Consider the following 16162-nt stretch of genomic DNA (forward strand, 5'->3'; position numbering starts at 1 on the left):
AACTGCATCATACTCCATTGTGTGGGTACACTATAGTTTATTCAACCCTTTTCTTATTATGAATGGGCACATGGGTTGTTTCCAGTATTTTTCAATTACAGTGCTGCAGTAAGAAATCTTGTTATATGTGTATTTATGTACTTTCAGAGGGGTATCTTCAGAGTAGATTCCTAGCAGTGGGATAGCTGAGTCAGAAGGTAAGTGCATATGTAGTTTTTGTTCTTTATTATCATGTATTGGCAAGGGGAATTCTAGAAGGGCAGTTTTTTTCTTGGAATTTATTTTTTGAAGAAGCCAGGCCATTTGTTCTGTAGATTTTACCACATTCTGAATTCTGCTGAGGCATCTCCCATCTGTCACTTAAGCTCCTTTTCCTCCTGTAACTATCTAATACATTGATAATTAGATTGTGACGTGTACCCAATGTCCAGTTGTCCCTCTTTTGATGTTAAGAGCAAGAAGTGATTGTTGCCTAAATCTCAGGTCACTGTGTTCTGGTGATCTGTACTCTATGCCACTCACTGGACAACTTCCACAGGGACTGCTCCCCTGGCAGCCGGAACTCTCGCATCTCAAGTTTCCTAGTCCCATGTCTTTGTGTTTCTCAGGTGTATCTATCTAAGGATATATCAAAATCCTTTTGTTTTCATCTGCGCATGCTTCTTGCAAGGTCTTTAGAGGTTTACACCAAGTGTCATGGTGGTTTGTTGAGCTCCTAGTGTAACATAGTATTGCATAATGATCAAAAGTATGGGCTCTTGAGCAAAACTGCCTTATTGTATGTGACCTTTGGTAAATTATTAATCTCTCTAGACTTCAATTTCTAATCTGCAGAATGGGAATAATAATATCTCACAGAGTTGTTCTGAGGATTAGGTGATTTTAATATATAGAGTGTTATCTGACTCATAGTAATGAGATACCAAATTAACCATGTGCGAATCACTTTCCTAGTCCCAGATGTATACTGAGCACCTACTATGGTGATTACAGTAGTTTCCTTACGAGTCTTCCCACTTTTCCCCTTCAGTTTGTTTTCTAAATAATCCTGTTAAATCATATCTTGTCACTCCTTCAAAACCATCCCATCTCACACACTATCCAAACTATAGTGGCCTTATAAATGCTGCATAATCAGGTCCACACTACTTCTCTGACTTCATCTTCTGTGGCTCTCTACATTCTCTCTACTCCAGCCAAGAAGTTTCCTTTTCCTTGAACACATAAGACAGTCTCCTGTGTCAAAGCCTGTGTATTTGCTGTTCATCTGTCTGGGATATCTTTCCTCTAATGTCTTCATTGCTCATTTTCTCACCTTCAGATCTTTACTCAAAGGACAACTTTTCAGGAAGGTCTTTCCTGACCACCATGTTTAAAAATAGCAACCTTGCCTCATTGGCTAACAGTCCATATCACCTTTGTTTCCATAACAACTTATATTACTGTGTGTACATGTGCTCAGTTGTGTCCAGCTCTTTGCAACCCCATGGACTGTAGCCCATCAGGCTCCTCTGTTCATGGAATTTTCCAGGCAAGAGTACTGGAGTGGGTTGCCATTTCCTACGCCAGGGGAATCTTCCCAACCCAGGGATTGAATTGCTTCTGTTGAGTCTCCTGCATTGTCAGGTGGATTCTTTACTGTTGGGCCACCTGGATAGTTTAATGTCTTCCCTGTACTAGGGCAGAAAGTTTTTAATTGCTGAATTCCAAGATCCTAGAACAGTGCCTGGCAAATTAACAGACATTTAAAATATTTATCAAATGAACAAATTACTCATTTGAAGTGTTGTGGAAAATGCACTGGTAGGAAGCTAAAGTGGCAGCAAGAGTACCTGTTAAAATAATTCAAAAGATGATGGTCTAAACTACTAGAGATGAAAAGTACACCAATGTAAGAGCTTTATAGAAGGTGGACTGGAGGTGGCTAGTGTTTAGTTTTACATTTAAGGATGAGAGAAGAAAGGAGAGTGAATGCAGGAAATCAGTTTGGTGTATAGTGGTGTCACTCACTGAGATGCAAAACAGGAGAACATTTTGGTGTGGGTGGGAAGGGAAATATGAAGAGGAAACTTGGGTTCCAGTTTGAACATAATGATATACAGGAGTCAGTTGAACATCCAGGAGTGGTTTTTCCAGTTGGGAGATGAATATTACAGTCTGTATCTTCAGAGAGCCATCTGGCCTGGAGACCAAGTTTTGGAAGTGAGCAGCCCATGAGACGGAAATCTTGGAAGTTTGTAAGATCTCCCCAGGACAGAGTTTAGGAAAGAATCCTGAGAAGCACCAGCATTTATAAAGGATAGAATCTGTAGAGATAAGATAATATTATCACTTATGTTTTGCTTGAGAAAGGTGAAGCTTAAAAAAATTTAAGCTAATAAATTTGAAGCAGATCTGAGATTCAAACTTTGTGTTTATGAGCTTCCAGAATCAGTGCTCCTTTGTGTATCTCAAAGCGCTGAATATACCCAGGTCTTGTAAAACTTTCTCAGGAGGCAGGTCAGGTGGTCTGGTATTCCCATCTCTTGAAGAATTTTCCACAGTTTATTGTGATTCACACGGTCAAAGGCTTTGGCATAGTCAATAAAGCAGAAATAGATATTTTTCTGGAACTCTCTTGCTTTTTCGATGATCCAGTGGATATTGTCAATTTGATCTCTGCTTCTTCTGCCTTTTCTAAATCCAGCTTGAACATCTGGTAGTTCACAGTTCAGGTATTGTTGAAGCCTGGCTTGGAGAATTTTGAGAATTACTTTACCAGATCCACTATGGGCTGGGTTATATACTAATGTCAAAACGTTTCTGCCTTTCGGTTTATAGCAATTAACGAGAGTAGTTACCTAGCTATGTTTGTAAACAACATTTCCTGGTGATCTGTTAGTCAATCGATATCACCAGTTAAGCAAGAGAGACTTCCCACCCCTGAGGGCGGGGCTGGGCTGGAAGTGGTAATGCCTTCGGACAGCTTCCTCTCCATGACAACGGTTGCTGTGGTGACGACTACGCCTTCCCATTGGTCACTGCCAAGCATAGTGCGGTTCCCCGGGAGTACGTCATTGGCTAGTGTTCCGCAATGCGCAGGCGCAGGGCTGTCGGGGCCGTAATTGAAGCGTCGCAAAACAGAAGGGAGGCGGGAGTCCCGATTGAAACCAAGGCTGACTAGGCCGCTATGGCGGATGCTCCGTGGGCCGAGATTCGTGAGAAATTCCAGACTGCGCTGGCCTTATCACGGGTGGAACTGCATAAAAACCCGGAGAAGGAACCGTACAAGTCTAAATACAGCGCCCGGGCGCTGCTGGAAGAGGTTAAGGCGCTATTGGGACCCGCTCCTGAGGACGAGGATGAGCGACCGCAGGCCGATGATAGCTTGGGCGCGGGGGAACACGCCTTGGGGCTGCCGGCTGAATTGGTGGAGGCCGAGGGGCCCGTCGCCCAGGGGGCAGTGAGGCGAGCGGTTATTGAGTTCCATCTCGGGGTGAACCACATTGACACCGAGGAGTTGTCGGCTGGGGAGGAGCATCTGGTGAAATGCCTGCGGCTACTGCGCAAGTACAGACTGTCGCACGACTGCGTCTCCCTCTACATCCAGGCGCAGGTGAGAAAGACCCGGGCCCGCTGCTGTTGGCCGCAGGCCAGCGGGTGGAGAGGGCCCTCAACTCTTGCCGAGACCAAAGGCAAACGTAATAAGGCACAATTTGTCCCCACGTTTTCAAACCTCTGTGGTAAGCGGCTTCCAAATCCACTCTCCATCCTCTTCGCTTACTCCCCCTCCATCACTTTGCTTCACTTAGTCGTAGTCAACGCATCGGTTACCCAAGACCCTCCTACATTGTAAATGCTCTTTCCAGCTTTCCACCTTTCCAAGTCCAGTTCATTCTATTAAGAAAAACGCAAAGTAATTTGTTTCTTAATTTCAGGTCTCAAGGAAATTTTAAAGAATAATTAGAGTGCATTCTTAATTTGAAATAAGATGTCTATCTTGCCGTAGTCATTCGTTTGCTTCCCAGGGAATTTCTGCCCATTCTTCAAAACCGATTTCAAGATTCGTTTCATAGTTTTAGTAACTTTCTTTGGATCATTGTATTCTGAACTGACTTCCTCCTAGTATGTTTGATTTCTTGTAATACTTACTGTTTCGTATTTCTATGGTGCTTGGTTTATTAAGAAATAAATCTGACATTCTCGTTGGGAACGTAACAGTTCAGAATACAAATATGTATGAACTTTTGTGTCACGTACTTTGCTTAAGTTAGTTCACAAACCCTTACATTCAGTAGTTCCAGGTCCTAGTATATGTGATCCAGGGAACATTTACCTCAGTTGATCTTAGGGTAAGTAGGTCTCAAAGTTAAAAAGGACATTGTATAGGACATATTCTGTTATCATGGCCCTATTAAATTAAAAGCTACATAATAATAGGAACTATATCTCTTTTTTGCTCATTATTTATAATTTCAGTCCCTGGCACATAAAAGACCATTCTAAATCATTTGTTTGTTGAGTGGATGAATGATCTAATGAAATCCATAAGATGTTGAATTCGAACAAAATCTCAATTATTTGAAATTTTCTTCAACCATTTGGCTTCCTAAGATCTTAATAAACATTTAAAAAATTCCTTTGATATCTCAAAAATAAAAACCTTCCTTAATGTAATATAGATCTCCAGTATTTACTGTACTTTTGTGACTTATAATGTGCATGTTCTTAAATATATTATTATCTCTGAAATCAGGATCCATCTTACAGCTGACTGATTTTATGTCAGAATTTACTTGGCAGTGTTTTTTTGTTGATACATAAAATAATTGTGTCTTAAAAATTTTAACCTCTTACATTCAGTGATTTACAGTATTTTGAACAGCCAGTTTTTTCTGAAGGGTGAATTATTAGAGATATTTTTACTAAAATCAGAACAAAATCTTGATTAGATGTTCTGGCCATTGCAATAATATAGAAAGCAAAAAACAGTATCAGTCTTTTAAAATAAAAATCATTTTTTAATGTGATTTATGTATACCTAAAAAACCTAAAGTCATCAGCTATAAAAGTCTTAGAACTATTTGATAAAACAGGAGGTTAACAAAACAAAACCAGGAGGTTATATGGTAAATATATAATATCAATAGCATTCTGTATATAAGCAATAATTTGTTAAAAGTGTTATTTTTAGAAATTGCATTTACAAAGGGCAGGATAATAGAACTGATAATCGTAAAAGGAATGATCTACCATGTTCCTCCATGGCAAGAGTATTCAGATTTGGCTTATGCTAGTCTGTTTCTGAAGTCTACTGCTCAGCTGATCTGTTTATTACACGAGCCTTTTATTACATTTAATATTTTCTTTGATGAGAGATGACCTTACTAACAATAAAGCAAACTGAAAGGATGGAATAGGATAATTGTATCACATTGGCAGAGATTATTAAAGATATTGATTGCATTCATTGTTGGAGAAACTATGAGGAGATGGATACTGTCCATTAGCATAGTTGTTGGTGGAAATATAAATCCATAGAACTTTCTGGAGATCAGTAGGTATCTGAGTCAAGACTTTGACTTAAAAATTTCCCATGAGTATTCTAAAATAATATTGAGACAGGTATGCAATAACACATGGATGTTTGTCATATCATTGTTTATTTAAAAAAGAAAAGAAAGTAAACATTAGTGAGTAGCTCTGTAGTTAAATAAGTACTGGTACATCCATATAGAAGAGCAGTATGCAGCCTTTAGAAATGATTTATGTTTGTTCACCAAAATATCAATACTAAGAGGAGAGAGAAGACTCTGAGGCATGCTTGGAATTATGTAGAGTGATTCCATTTTGGTAGAAGACTACCTGTGTGTTTGTGTTTGTATAAGAAAATGTTTGAAAGTATCAGTTCATGGGAATTTATGAGTTTCTGACTGGTTTGTTCCAATCTGGTGTCTGCTTCCTGGGCAATTATTGATACACACGACCTGGACCCACATTAGATTATCAAGAGAGGCTGTCCCCCTTCTACCTTCTCCAGAAGAATGTGTTTTTCTCTGGTTAGCTGTCAGAAATACACACTTGCATTATCATGCTGAGCAAAATTTAACTTGACAAATTAGTAGGTTGTTCTCCTCACTGTCAGGACATGTATAAGGAGGACCTCAGCTTTACTGAGGTACAGCTGACATATAGTAAACAGCACATATCTAAGTATACAATTTGATGAATTTCGACATCTCTATGTTCCCATGAAACAGTCACGGCAGTCAAAGTAATGATCATATCCGTCACCACTAGACGTTTCTTTGTGCACGTGCATTTGTAATCCCTCGCCCACTCCTGTATTCTCTTCCCTTCTTGCCCTCCTTCCCCACATTTTCTAGAATTTCATAATGGACTTGTATGGTGTATGCTCTGCTTTTGTCTGACTTCTTTCACTCATCATCTCATTTCATTGCTGCCACAGAGATAATCTTTTTTTTTCTCTTTTGCCTGTCAATATGGTGAATTACATTGATTGATTTTTCTAATGTTAAGCCAACCTTTCTTTCCTGTGGTAAACTCCACTTGGAGTTTTTGCCAAGTCAGACTTGGGTCACATATTACCCTTTTTATGTATTGTTGGACAGACTTTGCTAAAATTTTGTTAGTATTTTTTGTATCTTTGTTCATGAAGGATATCAGTCTGTAGTTTCTTGTTATGTCTTTGGTATAGAGGAACTGTTCTTTCCTCTTTGTTTTTCTGTATGAATTTGTGTAGATTTGGTATTATTTTTTCCTTACATGTTTGGTAGAATTCACTAGTAGTACTTTTTTAGCTGTTTTTGATTCAGTTTTTTCCCTTACCTGTTCTGTTATCCCAAGGGCAAGAACATGGTGATGCTCTGTAAATGATATAGTACTTTCTGATGTATTATGGGATTTATATTGTAAAAATAATTAGCACATCAAAAAAAGTTACCTCTGTGGAGGAAACACTGAAACAAAACATTAACACTATTTTGAAAAGTCAGGTCAGTTTTAGATCCCTTGCATGGTCCTTGACTTCAGGACCTCAGTAAGTTATGGTTCAGAAGAAAAACCTGTGTCATTTCTAGACACTCTCTAGGTCTCTACTTGGTTTCAGATTTATCACACACCAGAGTTGGTGCTTTCTGTGGTAGAGCCTACCCTGTATCTAGCAGCCTAAATGCATCACCATCCCATCTAAATAGAGTAAATGTGGCTAACCAGTTCCTGGTAATAGGCACTTCTCTAGTTAGGTACAGTCTGCTGGGTTTGGGCTTATTGGAATCATGGCCAAATGGGGTGTCTCAGATGAAAAATGAATTGACTTAGGGAGTGAGAAAAGGTGACTTGTGGATTCATTTCTAAATTGAAGAAATGAGTTTTAAGGCAGATTATATTCTCTTGAGGCTGGATGGGCAGAATAATCATTAAATTAGTACTGAGTCTTTAAGCTTCCCCAGGGTACTGCAAAGAAATACAGAGGAGAGAATTGCCCAGTCTCAATAATTTATCACTATAACCTACCTGCAGCTCTAGACACTGAGAACTGATCAAGTCACTTAAAAACCCCCCCCAAAACTATAGAATAGGTATACTGTGTAAAGCCATAGGACCAGAGGTCTGTGTTCCAGGGCAGCAATCATATTACCTTTAAACTGTAGGATTTCGAAACATTTTTTTGTGTCTGCCACATGCCCTTTTTGCAGTCTGCTGAAGCCAGTATTTCATGAAACAGAATAATGAGTTTAAATATATAAAATAAAATGTAGAGGGTTGCAAAAGAAACCAGTAATATTGAAGTTATCAAAATATTTTTAAAAACAAATGTATGATATAGTGATATATAAGGTTCCTTATGAGTCCATTAAATAACATCTATTTTTAAATTAATTTTAAAATATTATTGAATATTAATGATGGTTTAAGATATCTATGAGCTATAATACAAAGATTTTTTTCACTTCTATAGACCACAAAATCCCAGGTCGTGTAACTGATACATTTTGTTTACTGCCTTCATAACTGGAAAAAAAAAATTGCTAAATTTTGAGAGGATATAGTGAAAATGACTTTGTAATGTTTCCTCATCCATATTCATAGACTGAATTCTCTTCCTGGGTAACTTTTGGGTTCTTGGGCCAAGATTAAGAATTTGCTTTAAAAACATTGTTTCCTTATCCTGTTCCCTTCCCTGGGGGAGTAAGCAAAAGATGGTAGAAGCCCAGCCTCAGATGAATCCCTGTTCTCGTAAGACTGTCCTGAGGGTTGAGAGGCTGACTAATCCCATTGTCTAAGCTGGAGCTAGTCTTTAGGACAAGCCGGATTTGCCCTATGATCAAGGAGTTGTGTAGCAGGGGGAAAACTGACTTAGTTTTTAAAATGTAACATTGTACCCCCAAATTTAGCAGCTTGAAACTTAATTGCTGAAATAACAGGAATCCAGGCTGGCTTGCCTCTAGCTCAAGGTCTGTCATCAGATTATTGGCCTGCTGGGGCTGCACTGGAAGGTTCAACTAGAGAATCCAAGCTCACTGTGTGGTTGTTGGCAGGAGTCATACAGGCTGTTGGTTTGAGGCCCTGACTGTTGACTTCCCTTAGTTCCTTGACACCATAATGTGGCTCAAAATATGGCATTTGGCTTCCCTCAAAGAGAACAGCAAGAGGGAGCCCCCAGAATGGAACCGCAGTGTTTTGTAACTTGATGTTGGAGGGGACCATCCATCACTGTTGCCATGTTCTGTTTGTTAGAAGCAAGTCGATAAATCTAGCCCAGACTTAAAGGGAAGAGATTGTACAAGGGCATGAACACCAGAAGGCAGGAATCATTGGGAAACCCAATTTAGTGACTGCCTCCTGTGACATAAGGACAATAGTATTATGAATAATTAATTCATTGTTAATCAGACACTAGTACTATTTAGGTAGGCACTGACTTTGAAACTATGAAAACTACTTTATTGGAAGATTTATATTGTCATTTTTTCTCTTTTTATTTTCCAGAATAACCTGGGTATCTTGTGGTCTGAAAGAGAAGAAATTGAAACTGCACAAGCTTATCTAGAATCATCAGAAGCTCTATATAATCAGTATATGAAAGAGGTATGTTGCATATCAGATAAATTTTAATCTTTGATTGAAACTAGTCAAGAATTGATGTTAAGAATTCCTCATTCATAATATTACAGTATGACTTTTCAGTGTGCTTTGGGATGTCTTTATACAACTGTCTATGTGGTCACCTAATAGCTAAAATTATTTGATATTTTTTATTAAAGACTTTAGCATTCTTAAAAATTATCTTTGGATAAAGTCTAATGGCAGCCTTAATCCAAGTATAACTGTATAAGAAATATTCTAGTATCCTGAAATACTGATATTTGCAAAATTTCTATTTTGATTTCTACTGAGGATAGCAGTGCTTAAAGGAAAGCAAACAGCTATCAGTACTTAAGCAAAATATCTAAAATTTTGGAGGCACTGGTTCTCAAGTTTCAGCATGTATCAGAATTACCTGGAGAACTTGTTAAAATACAGTGCTCACCCCGAGACTCTGAGTGAGTAGGTCTGGGTTGGGACCGTTTTAACCAGGTGCCAGGTGCTACTGCTGCTACTGGTTTGGCTACTGCACTTTGAGAAGCACTGCTTCAGGGCAGTGATTTTCTTGCCCTGAAAATAAAGAAAACTTTACTTTTTTGAATTGTAAAACCCTTCTGAAATACAATATGTCAAAATTGATAAATCTACTCTGGTTAAACAGGTCAGAAGAACGCTGAGCACTACAGATACCTTCTTCCCTCCCTGCTGTGGTAGCATAAGAGGCACTGTGGAACTAGTTCTAGGGTTCTAGAGAGCGACGGTTGAAAACTTTTGCTTTAGAGGCTCACCATCCTACAGAAGTGACCTTTGTAACACCTCTGTGTTGCTGATCATTTCCTTAATAAATTTTATGTGCCGCTTGGCATTCTGGAGGAGGCCGTACATGTTTTGTGGGGCAGGGAGGTCAATAGGAAATCTCTGTACGTTCTGCTCAGCTTACTGTGAACCTAACACTGCTCTAAAAAGTGAAGTCTATTACAAAAAAATATTGGCAGTCTTTTGAAATTAAAATGGATTTAGTTAATTTTGTCCTGAGGCTATGTGTAGCAGTTTTGGAAATAACCAGGTATTTTGAAGTTTTTCAAACTCAAGGTTAAGAATCAGTGTTTTACCAGTTTCACTAATGATTCATATATTGCTAAATTCAGTAGTAAATTCTTAGTCTTCATCTTATTTGAGCATTTGGCATAGTTATTCAGTCTGGCCTCTGGCTCAGTTGAGTAGTCTCTCTTCTTTGACATACTTCTTTTATACCAAGTTGTATTTTTATTTCTTTATTTTTGGCTGTGCTGGAGCTGGGTCTTCGTTGCTGCCCGAGGGCTTTCTCTGGTTGCCGTGCATAAGCTTCTCACTGTGGTGGCCTCTCGTTGCAGAGCGTTGGCTCCAGGGTGGGCTCCATAGTTGCGGCCCACAGGCGCAGTTGCTCTGCAGCATCTTCCCAGACCAGGGATTGAACCCGTGTCTTCTGCACTGACAGGCAGATTCTTAACCACTGGACCACCAGGGAAGTCTGACTACTCCTTTTATTTAGCTTCCACATGTTTGTTTTTCCTTCTTCTCAGTTCTTGCTGCTTCATCTTTATATCCCCAACCTCTAAACAGTGGGGTACCCAGAGTTCAGTGTGTGTGGGTGTCTCTTTCCCTCTACATTCACTTCTTTGTTCTAACTGCCATCTCTATACTGATGACTCCCCAGTCTGTACCTCTCTAATTCCATACTTGTCTGTCCAACTGCTGATTTGACCCTTGCACTTTTTATGAGGTAGGTAGGTATCTCTAAAACTACTGTCTAACATTGAGCTTCTGATACCTTCCCCTTCCTATCTTGCTTGCCATGAACACCAGTTTCTTTCATGAATTGTTGAGGCCTGAAACATTGGAGACTTCTCTCCTACTCACAGTCTCAGCAGATTCTCTTGGATTTACTTTTATTTTTTAATACTTATTTATTTATTTGGCTGTGCTGGGTCTTAGTTGCGGGACTTGGGATCTTAGATCCTCATTGTGGCATGTGGAATCTTTTGTTGTGGCATGCGAATCTAGTTCTCCAACCAGGGACCTAATCCAAGCCTCCTGCGTTGGTAGCATGGAGTCTTAGCCACTGGATCACTGAGGAAGTCCCTTTGGCTTTACTTTTAAATTAGGTCTAGATCAATACAGTATACTAACGCATATATATGGAATTTAGTAAGATGGTAACGATAACCCTATATGCAAAACAGAAAAAGAGACACAGATGTACAGAACAGAATTTTGGACTCTGTGGGAGAAGGCGAGGGTGGGATGTTTCGAGAGAACAGCATTTAAACATGTATATTATCTATGGTGAAACAGATCACCAGTCCAGGTTGGATGCATGAGACAAGTGCTCGGGGCTGGTGCACTAGGAAGACCCAGAGGGATCGGGTAGAGAGGGAGGTGGGAGGGGGGATCGGGATGGGGAATACTTGTAAATCCATGGCTGATTCATGCCAATGTGTGACAAACCCACTACAATATTGTAAAGTAATTAGCCTCCAACTAATAAAAATAAATGAAAAAAAAAATTAGGTCTAGAATCAGTCAGTTGAGTCGCTCAGTCGTGTCTGACTCTTTGTGACCACATGGACTGCAGCATGCCTGGCTTCTCTGTCCATCACCAACTCCTGGAGCTTGCTCAGACTCAGGTCCATCGAGTCAGTGATGCCATCAAACCATCTCATCCTCTGTTGTTTCCTTCTCTTGCCTTCAATTGTTCCCAGCATCAGGGTCTTTTCCAATGAGTCAGTTCTTCGCATCAGGTGGCCATCAAAGTATTGGAGCTTCAGCTTCAGCATCGGTCCTTCCGGTGAATATTCAGGACTGATTTCCTTTAGGATGGACTGGTTGGATCTTCTTGCAGTCCACGGGGCTCTCAAGAGTCTTCTCCAACACTGCAGTTCAAAAGCCTCAATTCTTCGGTGCTCAACTTTCTTTACAGTCCAACTCTCACATCCATAAATGACTACTGGAAAAACCATAGCTTTGACTAGACGGACCTTTGTTGGCAAAGTATTGTCTAGAATCAGACCACTGCTATCACCATCATCTCTTGCTGTAACCTTCTTGTTGGTCTTCCTGCTCTTATACCCCCTTCAGTCTCTTCTCAGCCCTGTTCAAAGGTAAATCAGATCACATCACTCCTTTCCTCAGATTTTCAGTGGTTTTCCCATCCTACTCAGTAGACTCTGAAGACCCATGAAAACCTACAAGTTCTTTATCTGATCTGGCTATAGTTACTTCTCTAACTTCATCTACTATTCTCCCCTGTCTCATTCTGTTCTAGCTACACTGCCCTTTCTGTTCCTAAAACACATCAGACAAGCTCCCGACTCAGGACCCCTGCACTTCTGTTTCCTCTGCTAATACTGCTCTTCCCCTAGATATCTGTCTGGGTTGCTCCCTCAGTTTCTTCGGATCTTGACTCCCATGTCTCCCATCCAGTGAGGACTCACTGGCTACTCACCTCACACTGCAAACCCACCCTCCCTAACGCTTCCTACCTACCCTGCCCCCGCTTTCCTGCTTTTTTTGCTTTGCACTTGTCAGTAACATATTATTCATTTTAATATTTTATTTATCACCCATCTTCAGTACTAGAATGTATGCTCCAGGATGACAAGGATAGTTTTGCTATTGTATTCATTGCAGCATCTAGAACAATATCTATTTCTTGATAACCAGTGAGTGATATTTTACCTTGTTCATCCAGATCAACCAAAAAAGGAATGGTGTTACTACTGTGTGAATGCTTGAATGAATTTAATAGAGAGTTTCAGTTTAAAAATATATAAGCTAGTGTTTAGTTGGAGAAGTTTGATTGCTTATATGGTTTTCCATTTGTTTGGTATCAATCAGTAATTAATTTTAAATAAAATATTTCATAAATTATTGACCTAATTAATAGTGGCAGGTTAGAATGCCATTTTTTTAAATCTGTGCATTCAAAATATAGTTCTAGATAATGGAGAGATCTAAACAAAGTGAGGAATCATTGAATTTGAAGATAGGAAAGCAGATAATAAAGTAGTTAATGCAGAGTCACTGAAAATATGCTGTGTACATCCAGTGATTTCAGAATGGTTAAATAAATCATGATACTGTCCTAGCAAGGCAATATAATGTAACCATTAAAATGATAGAAGTATTTGGATCATCAGTATATGGAAAATGTGTTTAACATGTACACTGTGATTACAACTATATTAACATTTTTTCTTGTAAGGCCGTGTAAAGATGAACTAGATGATATAACTAATAAAACTAATGTTTTAGTTTTAGAAGATGCAACTAATAAAGACTAATATTTATTGAGTGCTTAAGCAGACTACCTTTTATTCTCATAACAACACTATGAAAGAAATACTTTTATTCCCATTTATAAGTAAGGAATTTGTGATTTAGTGAGATTAGCATATACTGTGTGACACAATCAGAATTTAAGTGTGGTTTGTCTGATCCCAAACTCTTGTTCTTTGTCACGCTGCTTTCCAAGATGATATATTAGTTATTGTATTAAAATAAAGGGATTCTTTTTCTCCATAAAATTGCTCAAATATAGAATAATAAAAAAGAAAATGCATTCTGTAGTTCTGAAGAGTTATTTATTAGCAGGTTTTGGGTGGTGGTGGTTGAAGAGACACAATCTTATAATCCAGAAGGATTTTTTTTTTTTTTAATATTATTTTATTAGTTGGAGGCCAATCACTTCACAACCAGAAGGATTTTATTTTATTTTATTATTACTGATTTTGGACATTACCATACATTTCAGTTTTTTTTCCTTTTGGCTGCACTGGGTCTTTGCAGCAGTGTGTGGGCTCTTCGTTGCAGTGTACGGGGGCTTCTCTAGTTGTGGCTAGTATGGCTCAGTGGTTCCACGTTAAGTGGGATCTTAGTTCCCCGACCAGGGGTTGAACCTGCATCCCCTGCATTGAAAGGCAGATTCTTAGCCACTGGACCACCAGGGAAGGTCCTGCAGAGGAATTTTTTTTTTTTTCTGCAGAGGAATTTTAAACATTCATTCATTGATTTATTTCCAGATTTGAGTTACAATTGACATATAATTTGCGTAAGTTTAAGTTGCACAGGGTGATGATTTGATTCACAGATGTATTGAAAATGATTACCATAATAGGATTAATTGACATCTCCATCACCTCATAAAGTTACCTTTCTTTTTATTTGTTTTTGTGGTGAGAATATTTAAGGTTTACCATGTTAGCAACTTTCGAGTATACAATACAGTATTATTAACTATAGTCAACATGCTGTACATTAGATCCCCAGAACTTTCTTATAACTTGAAGTTTGTACCCTTTGCCAAACATTTCCCCATTTCTCCCATCACCTCAGCCCCTGGCAACCACCATTCTATTCTGTTTCTAGGAGTTCACTCTTTTTTTTTTAATTTAAGATTCCACATATCAATGATGCTATACAGTATTTGGAAGATGACCATTTTATAAGCATGTCAGTCATTATAAAATTGCTACAAAAAGTCTCCCGATGTATTCTTATACCACTGGTATATGAGAGTTCTGATCTCCTTCACATATTTTCCTTACATAGATTTAAAAAAATTCTTTGCTAATATAGGCAAAATGTCTCATTTTAACTGAATTTCCTTGATTAAAATGATAATTTAAAAATATTATTTTCATTTTTGTATTTTCTCTTTTGAAAGTACATATTTTTTACACTTATTTACTCAATTTTTGTGTTTTCTTGCTAATTTGTTTGCTCTTTTATGTTAAAGCTTTTTGAGTTATCATTGACATATAACATTAGTTGAAGGTGTACAACATAATGATTCAATATATGTATGTATTATGAAATGATCATAGTAAGCCTGATTAGTATTCATCACCACACATTTTTAGAATTTTTTTCTTGTGATGAAAATTTTAAGATCTACTCTGTTAGCAACTTTCAGATGTATAACACAGAATTAAATTTTGTTGAAGTTTAGAATATTTATATGTGGTGTTGGTTTCAGGTAAACAGCAGAGTAACTCAGTCACACAGACACATGTGTCCACACGGCTTTAGGTTCTTCCCCGTATGGGCCATTGCGGAGTGTTCAGTAGAGGTCCCTGTGCTGCACAGTAGGTTTTCAGGTTGCTGGTTTGGGAAATGGCCACAGGGTGGCTGAATTTCTTCACACCCAGCTCTTCTTATTGCAGTGACTAGAGCCTTAGGGGAATTCCTTTTCCCAGATTGTAAATTAGAGTGAAATGTGCCAGAATAAACACCCAAAAGTTTGTGTCTCAAAACTCCCTGTTTTTTAAAATTTAATATATATTTCTTAGTGATGTAAACTTGATTTACAACGTGGTATTTGTTCTAGGTTTACAGAGTCTTCTTCAGTTAAATACACATTTATGTATTCGTCTTCAGTTTCGTTTCACATACAGATGATTAAAGACTGCTTAGTACACCCCTCTTGCCATATAGTAAACCTTTGTTGACTATCTGTTTCATATGAATTAGTGTGTATAGATTAATCAAAACCTCGTAATATATCCTATCCACCACCTTTCTTCTTGGTAACTGTTAAGTTTGCTTTTGAAGTTTGAATGTCTGTTTCACTTTTGCAAATTAGTGCATTGGTGTCAATTTTTTTTTAACCTATTCCACCTACAAGTAATATCATATTATATCTTTCTTTCTCTGAATTACTTCACCTACTAAAATTATGTACAAGTCCCTAGGTTACTGCAAATAGCATCATTTCGTATGTTTTTTCATGGCTGAGTTATATTTGCTTCTGTGCACGTGTCAGTTCTTTATCCATTCATCTGTCTGTGGGCATTTCGGTGGCCTCCATGACTTGGCTGTTGTACATAGTGCTGTAGTATGTGTTTGGGTGCGTTTTTCAGAGTCTGGTTTGCTGCGCACATACTCTTTTAAGAGTGTGATCACCAGATCATAGGGTGGCTGTGTTTTTACCTTTGAAAGGCACTATTATAGTGTACTCTCTAGTGGCTGTTAGCATCAGAGGGTCCCCTTTTCTTAACTCTGTTGTAGCTGTTATTGTCTGTAGATGTCTTGATTA

The 16162-nt window shown here is 38.5% G+C and overlaps 1 protein-coding gene across 1 annotated transcript in view; it reads left to right on the forward strand.

The window, feature by feature from the left end:
- The first annotated feature begins 3121 nt into the window (after positions 1-3121).
- Positions 3122-16162, forward strand: part of KIFBP (kinesin family binding protein) — a 62130-nt gene continuing 49089 nt past the window's right edge. Inside the window, exons 1-2 of the mRNA XM_065922484.1 lie at positions 3122-3595; positions 8992-9090. Of these exons, the coding sequence (XP_065778556.1) occupies positions 3170-3595; positions 8992-9090 (525 nt within the window). The 5' untranslated portion in view covers positions 3122-3169. The remainder of the gene's footprint in view (positions 3596-8991; positions 9091-16162) is intronic.

Source organism: Muntiacus reevesi, chromosome 2, assembly GCF_963930625.1.
Source record: "Muntiacus reevesi chromosome 2, mMunRee1.1, whole genome shotgun sequence".
In the NCBI taxonomy this organism is placed as follows: Eukaryota; Metazoa; Chordata; class Mammalia; order Artiodactyla; family Cervidae; genus Muntiacus; species Muntiacus reevesi.